Genomic DNA, 12,474 nt, shown 5'->3' with positions numbered 1-12,474 from the left:
TGACTGAAATTTGTTGGATTTATTTCTTTCTAAAGTTTGTACATTTACATATATCATATACATATTTTAAATCCTTCACTATTTTGCATGATTTCTATTACATAAAAACCATTTAAATGCAATAAATTTTGTTGTTGTAAAACAACAAAATATCCCCAACTTATAAAAACACAGGAACAGTTGTATTCATAAACATTTACACAATAAATGTACTATATATATCACAGCTTCTATACATATCAGGTGACTCACTGGTCTACAAGGTTTATGTTTACTTTAACAACAGTGAAATAGGGTAATATTTATATACAACTATTTTAATAAAAAATAAAGCAATTGTAAAATGTAAACTTAATTGTCAAAATATTCTTTAAACACTTTAACAATATCCACACAGATTACTGTTCCACTCAAAAGAGGACCACCATAAATGCCATCGTTTTCTAGAAGATGGCATTTCTGGAATCTGGTAGGTGGTGATGAGGAACAGGTTTCCATACGTGTTATAGTACCGCTAGCTTACCCAGATCTGCTAATGCTGACAGTTTGGCCACCGAAAAGGAGCAGGTTGCTATTTTGTCACTAATTACTTTCACAATTTGCAGGGGACATATGGCACCAGGACTGCAATGGAACTGAAATGATTGGTGGAGAAAACTTTGAAGGTAATGTTCCACAATGCCAATAAGTTTGAGCCACAGTGACTATAACCCAGTTACTATAATAGGCTGGAAAAGTTAAAAGCTTTTTTTATATTAAAAGATACAAATTACCACCCTTCTGCCTGCCCTATGGTCATCAAGGCTGACAAATACGAATTCTTCACTGGTGTACTTTTCCATTCTAGAAATGGGTCCTAAAACTTGAGATCAAGAGGCTGCAGGGAGGTGCTGAGGCCTCTACCTAACAGCTCTGATCTTGAGTGAGCAAGCTGCTAAGCTAGCAGTTGAGTGTTCCTTGACCCTTCCCCCAGAAAGGAAATGTTAGTCATTTCCAGGAATCTGGGTGTGGAGGCAAAGATATCATCCATCTATGGTTAGAACTCAGCGTGCCAGTTTGCTTTTTGCAAAGGTAAAATATGTGGCATTAGCTTCACTCAGAGAATCTTTTTCATGGCATTTGTTCATGTGCCACACTCAGTGACTCAGTCGCTCTCAGGGTTGATACCTTGCCTCAGCAGGGTCATGCTATCAGGATACCTGGATTCCTAAAGCACGGGAAGTGGCATTTGAAACCCAGGCTGTCCTGCTCAGTAGAAGCCCGAGTAAAGTGGTGGCTGGGGGAGAGGCTCCTCTTTGCAGAGATGATGCATGATCAACACCCTCTGCAGAGCCCTGGTATTCAGGGCTCGGAGCAGTGAGCCTCAGACCTGCAGTGTGGCCCTTAATCGAGCTTTGGGCTGGACTCTTCTAAGAGTATCTGAAGACTTATGTGGACTGATGGGAAAATGTTAAGTGAAACTCCAAAATTCTCTCCATTAACCAACATTTTCAGGAATTGAAATTAGGGTGCTTATTTCTATAACAGTATTCCTAAGAGCTTAGCTCTCTGCCCTGCAAAGGGAAATGCATTTTAGTTTGGTTCCTTTCCTTTTCCATCCTCACTGTCGTTGCTAATGGAAAAGTGCTCAACTGCTCAGCATGTTCAGTCCGAGCTCTCTTACCAGCACAGCTCAGAGGGGAGTGTGGACAAGCCATATCAGTGCTCCTAGAGGAAGGGCATCGTTTCTTCACTTGTACTCCTCTCTCAAGGGAATGAATGATCTGCAGAGCAAGCAGCTCTGCCACCTTGGAAAATGGTGCACACCAACTTCTGGGACTTCACCCAGGCTATGGAGAGATGCTGGTAGCTGCTGCTTGTAAATCACAAGAAAGCCTTCAATTTAGTGGTCCACAAGAAAGAATGTGATACGGATCCCCTCGCTTATGTGTTAAAAATACAATGCATCTCGAAGTCAGACACTAGAGCTCAGATTCCACCCTGGCCCTTGGAAAACATCTGTGATGCCGTTTTCACCTCCTTTGTTCATCACCTCTTTAGGGTATTCTGGCTCTTTGCACCTTAAGGTCTTCTGTTGGTATAACTTAAAACATTCACTGTGTATGCATGTGTGCAAGCATGTGTACACATGTCAGAGGTCCCAGATGTGTCAACTTTTCTCCTTATACATCTAAGGGGACAGTCAACTGGTTCTGAATCTCAGGAGTAGACGACTAAGCACATGCATGGTTACTCTAAATGGAAAGCACACTTTAATGTCCCCTAAGCTTCAATTTGGTCTAATTACTCTTGTTCCTACAGTTTTACAGAATTATCTTAACGGCATTAAAATCGATGTGCATATATACTCTCTATGGATATTCTTATCCATGTCAGATGGTTTCTTGGCTTTATAACCTCCATGGCTTTGTGTTAAAGTCCAAACATTTCAAATGGTTAAGGCCCAAAAATGAAACTTTTTATTTCTCCTACTCCTTTTCTATGTGATTTTTGAATCAAATGGCTATTTCTGGAGATCACAGTAATTCTTAAAAGGAAATACTCTCGCAAAACTAAGACCCTGCCAATCAGTCACAGAGCCAGTCTACTGCACGTCAAGAACCAATTAGGAAAAATGATATATTTGCAAAAATAGTTTGAGACTATAGAGTTAATTAAAAAAAAAAACCCTCAAGTGTAAGTACCATCACATTACTGCAGCCTGGAGGTGAAGTTAGTCTCCCACCCCACAATTCAAACTCTCTGAATCAGCTACAAAGACATGAGGCAGTGTGTTTAAACAGCAGACACTGCACTCAGCCACTCATTCAAACACACTCAGTCACTGAGTTAAATACACCAAACATGCTGGTTAATAAAATTTTAGTCTCTAGTTATCTATTTACACTCTATAATATAAGCAGTAAGCTCAAACAACTAAGGCCAGTGGCTCTTCTTTGGGGAGAGGCAGAAAAAAGAGACCTAAGTATAAAAATATTTAAAATAAAGTTTAAACCTGGTCCTGAAATTCTTTTACCTGTGACACTAGATGCTAATTTGTGCAACTGCAAACCTAGGATACAGTACCCAATCCTGGGCTGCCCTGATACACTTCAGTGCTTGTGATATCTCTTCCAAGTAAAGTGAGCACGGATGCGGCACCAGGAGAGTGGTTGATCTCCCATAAAATATACACAAATACATAAATGATATGGTGGGTACTTAATTCCTCTGAAAACTATATTTTTATGGACTAATTACAATAACAATAAAGAACGTGTGCTTTAAAGCATCACATTTTGTAAGAAGCCCAAAATTGTTAGTATGACTTTAAGTGCTCTTAATACTAAAATTACTAAGACTGCACAGGCTGCCTTTTTTTTTCTTTTCTTTCTGTATTTCCCAGATTACAGGGAGCTATCCTCTTGGTATTGCACATAGTACGCTGCAAAAGATTCACAAGGTTAGTTCAAAGTCATTTTTGCCCTGGTGATTCAAAGCTCAAAGACAGAATTTTCTAGCATAAAGTCTTATTAAAATTTTTAATCAAAATATTATTTGAATTTAAGTTTAATAAAACAATACTACTATATATAGTCTCAACAACTTCATTATATAATCAGTCCTATGAGGTTGTACTTGCTTTTCATATCACACTGATTATTAAGGACAAAAGTAATTTTGATGTACATGTACCATATACTGATACGCAATCTACACACTGATGCATTTACATACATACAACTATAAATACCCACAAATACAACAATGGCAGGTGACAGCATTTTCTTTGACGACTGACATACTATCTGTAAGAATATTCTCCAAAAGCCTGCGATACTACAGTTACACACATAAATTACATAGGATGAACTGAAGAGACTTAAGAAAACCTACTGTATATACAATTATGTAACTTGCAAAATTTTCCTGCCGTTGCATTCAAGTCAAACTGTCATGCAGATTCAAGTATTCAATGACATTCTCTCTATGAAGACCTTCTTCCTGCATGCAATAGGCCAATTATTGTCATAAGCAGAAGGCTGCCCACATGGGTTCTAGATACTGTAGGTACAAAAGGAGAATGCCTTTGGATTTCAGTCCTTCTTTTATGGGTGAGAGATGGACAAGGAATCTGAGAGAAAAGTCAGTGACAAAGCACTTCTCTATTGCTACCAATAATCTATCACGGGATTATTCTGTGATGATCTCTGGATGACTTGGTCATGTAAGGTGTTATAAGACTGGTGGAAAGAAATTTGCTGACCTGTGGCAGAGCAGTGGCACGGCCTGGAAGAAAAGATGGACAGAAAGCTATGGGGCAAGGTAGGAGGCCCAGAGGTGCATCTGCCTGCAAAACTGAATTAACCATTTTCTAATGGAGTAACTTAGATGCTTTGAGACAAAAGCAGATACTATTTAAGCCCCAACCTGGGCAACGATTCATAAACTAGACTTTAGTTTTAACAACTCTTAGGATGTCACTTTGGTTCTTTGTTTTTCAGTGCTCATTTTACAAGTGGAAAAAATTCTGCCCTTTGAGGAAAAGTAAAGGGATGACTCACTGCTTAAACTAAGAGAGGCGGCTACCAACCCGGCTGAAAACCTGACCAAGTCCAAAAGAGTTAAATCACAGAGATAAAAACCTACAAAGCTAAACTTCATGTGAATTTAGGATGAAATAAGCTTAACTGATGACTACAAGGAACAATGCCAAAGGAACTCAAATTCAAGGACAATTAACGAAACCCAAGAAGGTTTCGATAGTAAGATAATGGAGAAATTTTTTAAAGTCAATTTTCTTCTAATTGTCAATGATTAGGTAAAAAGAGAAGAGTATAGCTCATGACAAGCTGGCCCTGCCTTCCAGCCTTCCCAGATCTTTATATGATAGAGGGAGCAACAAGCAAAGGACAGCAGAAAAGTTCAGTGTAATGTTGTGTTTAGACCGTGCCCTCTTTCCCTGCCGGTTGCATGATTTCTTCCACCACCTCAGAAGTTCCGTAGCTTGGCCACAGGGTGAAATACAAACCTAGCTTAGCCTTGGAAAGCTAGCCAGATGTTCCTTTTCCAGAGTTAATTCCTCATGTCACTTCTGTCTAGGGACTGGTCCTCATTTTCTAGGTTATGATAACAGATGGAGAACCACAGAAGGTATTGTGTTTGGCACAAGACCATTGCACCACAAAATACTTTCTATTCTCTTCATCTAAGAGCAATAAAAAAGGTTAATAAAAAATGTAATCCAGGGACTACATTTCCATCAGAGGATTCTCCCCCATCATGGTTTTACTGAGATGAATTAAAATGCACAAAAGTATTGCTCAGTTTAATTAGACATTGCTGAGAGTTAGCAAAATGATGTCTCAAAAAAGTGCACTTCAGAAATGCCTATGGGCTGGCAATAAGGTAAGGACTCTGCATCCTAGTAATTAAATTTTGATTGCTAATGAGGAATCCCAGACACCTCCCTTTAAAAGCTGACATGAGAGGTGGGAACAAACCCCTAAAATTCAGATTTTATACATGGGCCACCTGTATGGTCAATTTGCAACAAGACTTTGACCAAGGTATTCTGATGACTATCAAGATTTTCTATACTAGAAATTAACATGAAGCATACTGATGTGAAGAAGAATGACTTATCACATGGAGGGAAGTCCCAAGGCGCCTGGGCGCTGAGGTGGGGGATGGAGGTGGGTGGCGTACCTTCAGAGGAAAGGGAAGGGGTGCTCCCTTGTACCGTGAATTGGGCAACAGGCTTGGAGCAGCTATGAAAGGAAACATCCTCAATTTCTTCTGGGTAGATACCACAGGAAAGAAATTATCACAAAAGAAAATATGGTTGGCAATGAGTCAGACTCTCAGAATCTAGTCAAATCAGTGACTGTTTCCTCCCATAGCATAAACTCTTGGCCTCCTTCATACACTCATGGCAGACAGCAACTTTCCAGAAGCCTCAGGGAAGAGGTGTTCTCAGCCCATGTGCTAAAGATGGACAGCATCATGCTAAGGCAGTCTGAGATCTTGGCTCACAAAAGAACCTTTAAAGTTGGTTTTAAAGATCATCTATGCACACATGGTATACTGAAGCTTCAAAAGAGCCCTTCGTATCCAATGATCTATTAGCATATCTAGAAGTCCCTGGAGTTAATATTAGTGAGTCATATGACACGGACAGTGCTATAGGGGTGCTGATGCTAGCTGAGTATTTCAAGACTACACTAAATGTCAGAAATACTGTAGCAAGGTACCATTCAATGTATATTAAATAAGTAAAACACACAGACATTCTATATACATAGACATAAACTGTGGGCAAACACATTCAAGCCACTCAGGGAGGTTCGTTTTTCTTTAGTTACTGAAGCTCGTAGATGACATGGGCTAGGTACCTCTCTCCCTTCTGCTTAGTATAAATATTTAGGCAGAAAACAAATATCCTGGTAATTTAGATTACCAGGAAGAAAGATAACTTGCTGTGGATATGTTCAATTCAGTGAGCAGCTAAAAAACCAATCTGGTACATGAGCTGTATTGGTAACTATCCTGTTAGTTTTACAGTTCTGAAACATAAATTTAGTTATTGCCTGTACTCAAACAAGGCAGAGAGTTAAAAGTGAGTTTTTTCAAAGGTATGGCAAAATATTTATCACAAAGCAAGCAACCGCAACCTTAGAAAAAGGTAACCCTTCTCTGGGTACCAGCAAATATGGACATTTACAGAGGGGAAGGAAGTAAATGTTAATAAATAATTCTGTAAATGAATGCTAGTACATTATAATAACATACCACTTAGACACTACCATAGTTTTATAGCAGGCTTTCTCTAATTCACTAGAACCATGCTATTCATGCAGAGCAGCTGATTCTTTGGTCATAGTACCTTCAACAAATAAACTGGGTAGAACTAGAGAAAATTTCTAGGGGAGGAAAAAGAATAATCAAAGTGATTCTATTAGTTCTGAAGTTGTGCCACTTGTGGAAATTATAGCTTAAGGGATTACAGAGTTTCAAGGTTAGGAAATCACAAAGGTCTAAGTCTCAATGGGCTAAACTTTCAGTCCTTTCTCTTCTTCTACAAGAGAATATTCGGTTTACCACCTTGAATTTCAAAGGGACTGTAACTGGAACAAGTTCATGACTGTAAGGTTAATAGAACTATTTTGAGTAGAAAGAAAGAAAAAATTTAAAATAGATAAATTATTTTTAGGAGAAAGTTCAGTAGTAGCAGAGTGATGTGGCTATCAAGGAGACTCAGACAAGAATAAACGAAGTTCCCCTGCAACTGCAAGCAGCAGATTCCTCAGTTTTCCAACCACGATTCATTCCAACTATTACTTTCAGATATATTTTAAAGAATCAATATCCATTGTGAACAACCACAGCTACTTTTTCCTCTATTATTTTGTCTTGACTTAAGGAAAGAACAAAAGGGGTTTCATTTTAGTATTATTTTGTTAGGAAGGAAGACCTCAGTATCACAACCCCATGCCCACACACACACACACACACACACACACACACACACGTAGAGTAAGAAACAATCTATTCCTGGATGGAAGGATATCAGTGACAGAGATGATGGATTTCTAGTCTAGACCCTGTGGGAGTGAGGTAACAATTTCCTGCAGACTGAATACATGCCTACTGCTGCAGCTCCCCACGGGCCGATTATTGCCCCCATCCTTTAGAAAACAAAATTAACTGGGTATCAATCTTCCCTCAACCTTCAAAGGCAAAATGACTCCACTTCCTCTTTCCCTTGCTTGGCTGAAATGGAATCAGCACTTCAAGCAAGCTAATGTGCTTCCTTAAGTTCTCAATCCTGTAATCTTCATGCTCCTTTCCCCTGCTTCCAGCAGGGTCCGATCTCAACAGTAAGTGCTAAGCTGCACTTGAAGCTGCCTCATACTGGAGCATCTAGATTCCCAGCACTATGATTCTTACTGGAGCATCTGTGAGTGCTCAATTCTACCTCTGTGACTGGGCAAGATTTCACATATAAAGGCGTATATTAACTCCAGCTAGAATTTACTAAAGTACGTTTGTCCAGTTAAGAGTTTCACAATGGATTCAATTTTTTAACCTTAAAAAAATGATTAACAGTTGATTTGAGAATACGTGAAACAACTGAGCAGAGTGCAAACAAGAGAAAACTGAAAGAGAAGGGATACATAATTCATTCTGAAATCACGATCCCATCCTCCTCACAGAACAGGTGCATTAGCGATCAAGTTGCAAAAAACATCAAAGCAAAAGAAATCAAGAGCAGAGACAATCTGTACAGAAACTAACAAAAATATACAATAGAAAAAATTACTAATGCACCATTTTGTCACAGACTTTTTTTTTTTAAATATATTCACTGATTACCAGAAAGATCTTGAAAAACCCTATTTTGCTCCATGACCAGCACTTCCTGGCCACAGATGGACTCTAAGTAACTTTTTGCTTAATGCTTGGTGTTTCAGGTCGGTGATCCTTCCTCTCTGACACGTTACGCTTCACCTTGGCAGTGATCGGAGATGTATCTGGGTTCAGCGAAGGACTTGAGTGCGACTTCTTCAGTCCTGCAGCATCGCTTTCATCATTACTCAGGAGCTCTTTGCCTCCTTCCTTGAGAATGCTGACATATATTTCATAGCGGGTTTTCTGAAGGCAAAGCCGGAGAACAATGGCAGTCAGAAACTGTTCAAAATGCACGTGTGCAGCACACCTAGTGTATTACCCACCTGGAGAGTGTGAATAGCTGTTGAAGACCTTGCTTCATTTCCCAAACTGACAAATTACTTGAGCGCTTACTGGGCAGATGAGAGGCAACTACAGAGACTGACTGAATGCTTATCTAGATAAGAAATGAAGTTAGAATTTTAGTTCTCATTTGTTCTAGATTCTAAAGGAATGCCAACTTGGAGTTACTGGCTACCAGATGGAAAACCATGAACCTAGAATACTCAGGCATGAGAAAGGTCTTAAGCTGAAGGAGCTGTCACCTCTGTTTTTTGGTGGCTATATGGCTCTTGTGGCTCTATACTAAAGTCACCTGAGCCTCCCCAGGTAATCCAGGCCTCACATGAAACCAGCTTGGATATGGTTGTTTATTCTTTTTCCAATTCCCTGCAACCTTACAAAGGCTTGCCTTGAGGGATCATTCCCTGGCAAACCTCCTGTCCTGTCCCCTATGAGATCATACCACTTTCTAGAAGCTGCTCTAGGTTACCCTCCATTGCTTTTCTGCTAGGATTACCCACTTCTCTGGCTATTATGAACAGTTGTTGCTATGAACAGTATGAAGTTTACAGAATTTCACATTATTTTCTGATGCTTTTCTCACTCAATATTCATCACCAACTATGTACTGAGTACCTACTATGTTTCAAACAGTTTCTTAATTCCCCTGTCGCTTGGATATCTAAGATTTTTTTTCTTTTTCTGTAGCTCTGGAACTTTTTTTCCCCAGTTTCTATACAAATCATTACATAGAACTATCATATGTATGTGTATATATATGTATTACAAATTACAGAAGGGTCTCAGATTCTTGATTTGATACATTCTGGTCAAAATAAATATTCCACCATCCTGCCGCAACACATGAAGAATTTACAGAAGGCTTAAAGTGTTTTATTTCTAAATCAAAGAACGTATCAGTTATAAATTGTCCCAACAAAGGCAGGCAAATTCTGTTTTGACTATACGTCCATCTTAGGGATTTTTCTAGTCAGACCGGGGTTTTGTATGTGTCAGTTTTAAGTTAGTAATTTAGAAGTGCTACCTTTTCAAGCTGTTTGGTTTAACAATGGAAAAAAGCTGTTAGACATTCAGTGTGTTCTGGGGTTGGCCAGTATCCAAGTGGGATGCTGAGTGCTGGTTGCCAATGATGACATTTATAGAGTGCCTACACGCGAGGCAAGGTCGTTCATACAATATTCATACACAACTGATAGCTTATCATCCCTGTATTACAGTTTAGGCAACAAAGGCAAAGAGAAGTTCAAAGTCAAAGTAAGGAAGAAATGAAACTGGGATTTGAACCAAGGCAATCTGACTTCAAAACCCATGGATCTTAAGCTACATGACCTCCAGTGGTATGAAAATACTGATGATATGTATATAGATTTTAGGATGACTACTCTGACAGACACTGTTGTTTGGCTAGTCAAAGGCCATTCTCAACTCCCTCTACTCTTACGTACCTTCTACTTCAAAGACTGATAAAACTAGAAATACTTTACCAGTCTCTCTTGGGGCTAAGATAGGCCATGTGATATTCTGGACAATAAGAGGTAAGGAAGAGTCTTTTGGGGGGCTTCTGGGAAAGTGATTTTGCTTTCTGATAAAAGGGACAGATTTTAGAGGAGAAGTCACTGGTGTTAGCCTCTCTCTTTTTTTTATTTTTATTTTTGAGATGGAGTCTCACTCTGTAACCCAGGCTGGAGTGCAGTGGTGTGATCTTGGCTCACTGCAACCTTTGCCTCCCAGGTTCTAGTGATTCTCCTGCCTCAGCTTCCCAAGTAGCTGGGATTACAGGCATGTGCCATCCCACCTGGCTAATTTTTGTATTTTTAGTAGAGACGAGGTTTTGCCTTGTTGGCTAGGCTGGTCTTGAACTCCTGACCTCAGATGATCCACCGGCCTTGGCCTAGCCTCTTATTCTTTCCTTAACATGGACATGAGTCCTAAAGCTGCTGCTCTGTGACACGAGCAGTAAGTATGAGGAAAAAGGACAACATGCTAGGTCTGAGGAAAAGTGGAAAGATGGAGAGAGCCATGTTGACATGATGAGCTAGATCCAACCCTAAGGCTACCACCTCTAGAATTTTGTTAAGTATGAATAATAAATATCCTATGCGTTAAACCGCTGTTTATCAGGTATTGTTACTTGCAGTTTAAAGCATCACTAATAAACATTCCAATTTCAATAAAAAAGTAACAAAATAAAACAAAGAATAACAAGCTAAGCATTATCTCTGAAGGCTACATGATTTCATAAGGGCATCTTCCAGTAAAAAGTGGAGGCCGAGGTGGGTGGATCACGAGGTCCAGAGATCAAGACCATCCTGACCAACATGGTGAAACCCCGTCTCTACTAAAAATACAAAAATTAGCTGGGTGTGGTGGCGTGCGCCAGTAGTCCCAGTTACTCTGGAGGCTGAGGCAGGAGAATTGCTTGAACCTGGGAGATGGAGGTTGCAGTAAGCTGAGATTAAGCCACTGCACTCCAGCCTGGCACCTGGCGATGAAGTGAGACTCTGTCTCAAAAAAAAAAAATAAATAATTAGGATCACACATCAGTAATGCACTGTGAAACGAGAGGACTGAACAAGATGATAGCCATAGGACATAAAGGATTCAAAACTCCTTTTCATCGTAGGAATTTATTAATTAATCTACTCCTAAACTGCCTTGGTGGCAAGATTAAAATACAGAAAAGAACTACCCCCAATAGGAACAAAGTTTAGTAAAATAGTCTAAAGGCAGTTTAAAAGTAGATTCAGGAAATCAGTGTAAGGCATATAATTTCATGAAGCTGGAGCATTTACACAATGAAAAGAGAATGAAGAAAAATTTTTTGGATCACTTGAAAGGTGACAAAGAAGAGAAGGTGATAGGGACAGTTTCCCACTAGTCTTTGAAGAAACTGATACTACTGGGAAGAGCCACCTGAAAAATACATGAAGGAAAACCATCCATCCTCTCATTTTTCAGCTCTAGTAGCAAAGCTATTGTCTCAAATAAATTACATCACTGTGTAATCAACAAACAAAAGGCACAGCACAGAGGTGTGGCAGTGCATGAGTCATCAGACCAAAATAAAAGACAAAGCAGAGAAAAGGGGGTAAGGGGACCAGAAAACAAAGACTGCCCTGTTGTTAAGGAAGCCTCTGAGGGCTGATGAGCTTGCAAATGCTGTGGTCCATTTCTGATTTAAAAAAAGGCTTATAGGGACAGACATTACAAAACCCAGTAATGTAGCTTTGCATTTATCAGTCTCTGAGTCTAGATTTTACTGAACCAAACCAAATATGCCTCTTCAAAACATTTTAAAAAAACTTTAATCTCAGGACTATTCAGCAGGTATTAGCCATGTCTCCCTAGGATTACAGACTCATCCACATATGTAAATTGCTATCCAGAGGATTTGGGGACAAAATAAGATTGTCTTAGAGTAAAGTAAAAAAACTCTGAATGATGCTCTGGAGAGCAATGGAAGGAAACGTAACTTTAACATTTCTTTCTTCATTGATTTCTCCTTGTATTCTCTTTCTGGGGAGTAGGAAGGTCATACTTCTTAACTATGCAACAGCATCACTGGGAGGGTTTATTTCCTTTCTTCCTTTCAGAGAAGATGTGATTTGCAATTCTTTTCCTAAGACCAATTGTGAAATTTAAATTTTAAGTGAAAGCTGGTATGTAAGAAAAAGTAAAGCAGCAGCAATAGGTGTGTTAGAAAATTACTTTTATTTTTTTTTGAGATGAAGCCCCACTGTT

General features: G+C 39.3%; 1 protein-coding gene across 17 annotated transcripts in view; it reads right to left on the bottom strand.

Moving 5' to 3' along the window:
• Nucleotides 1-12,474, bottom strand: part of PSD3 (pleckstrin and Sec7 domain containing 3) — a 553,221-nt gene continuing 540,747 nt past the window's right edge. For 15 of the 17 annotated variants that reach the window (XM_017963724.4, XM_035270118.3, XM_078347355.1 and 12 more), the window contains one exon: nt 1-8,634. In XM_017963724.4, the coding sequence (XP_017819213.3) occupies nt 8,419-8,634 (216 nt within the window). In that variant the 3' untranslated portion in view covers nt 1-8,418. Of the gene's footprint in view, nt 8,635-8,683; nt 8,828-12,474 lie in introns of those variants that run through there. The other 2 variants (XM_078347353.1, XM_078347361.1) reach the window with 1 other exon arrangement.

Source organism: Callithrix jacchus, chromosome 13 (assembly GCF_049354715.1).
Source record: "Callithrix jacchus isolate 240 chromosome 13, calJac240_pri, whole genome shotgun sequence".
Classification (NCBI taxonomy): Eukaryota; Metazoa; Chordata; class Mammalia; order Primates; family Cebidae; genus Callithrix; species Callithrix jacchus.
The sequence above is the reverse complement of the archived record's forward strand: the minus strand, read 5'-3'. Positions and strand labels throughout refer to the sequence as shown.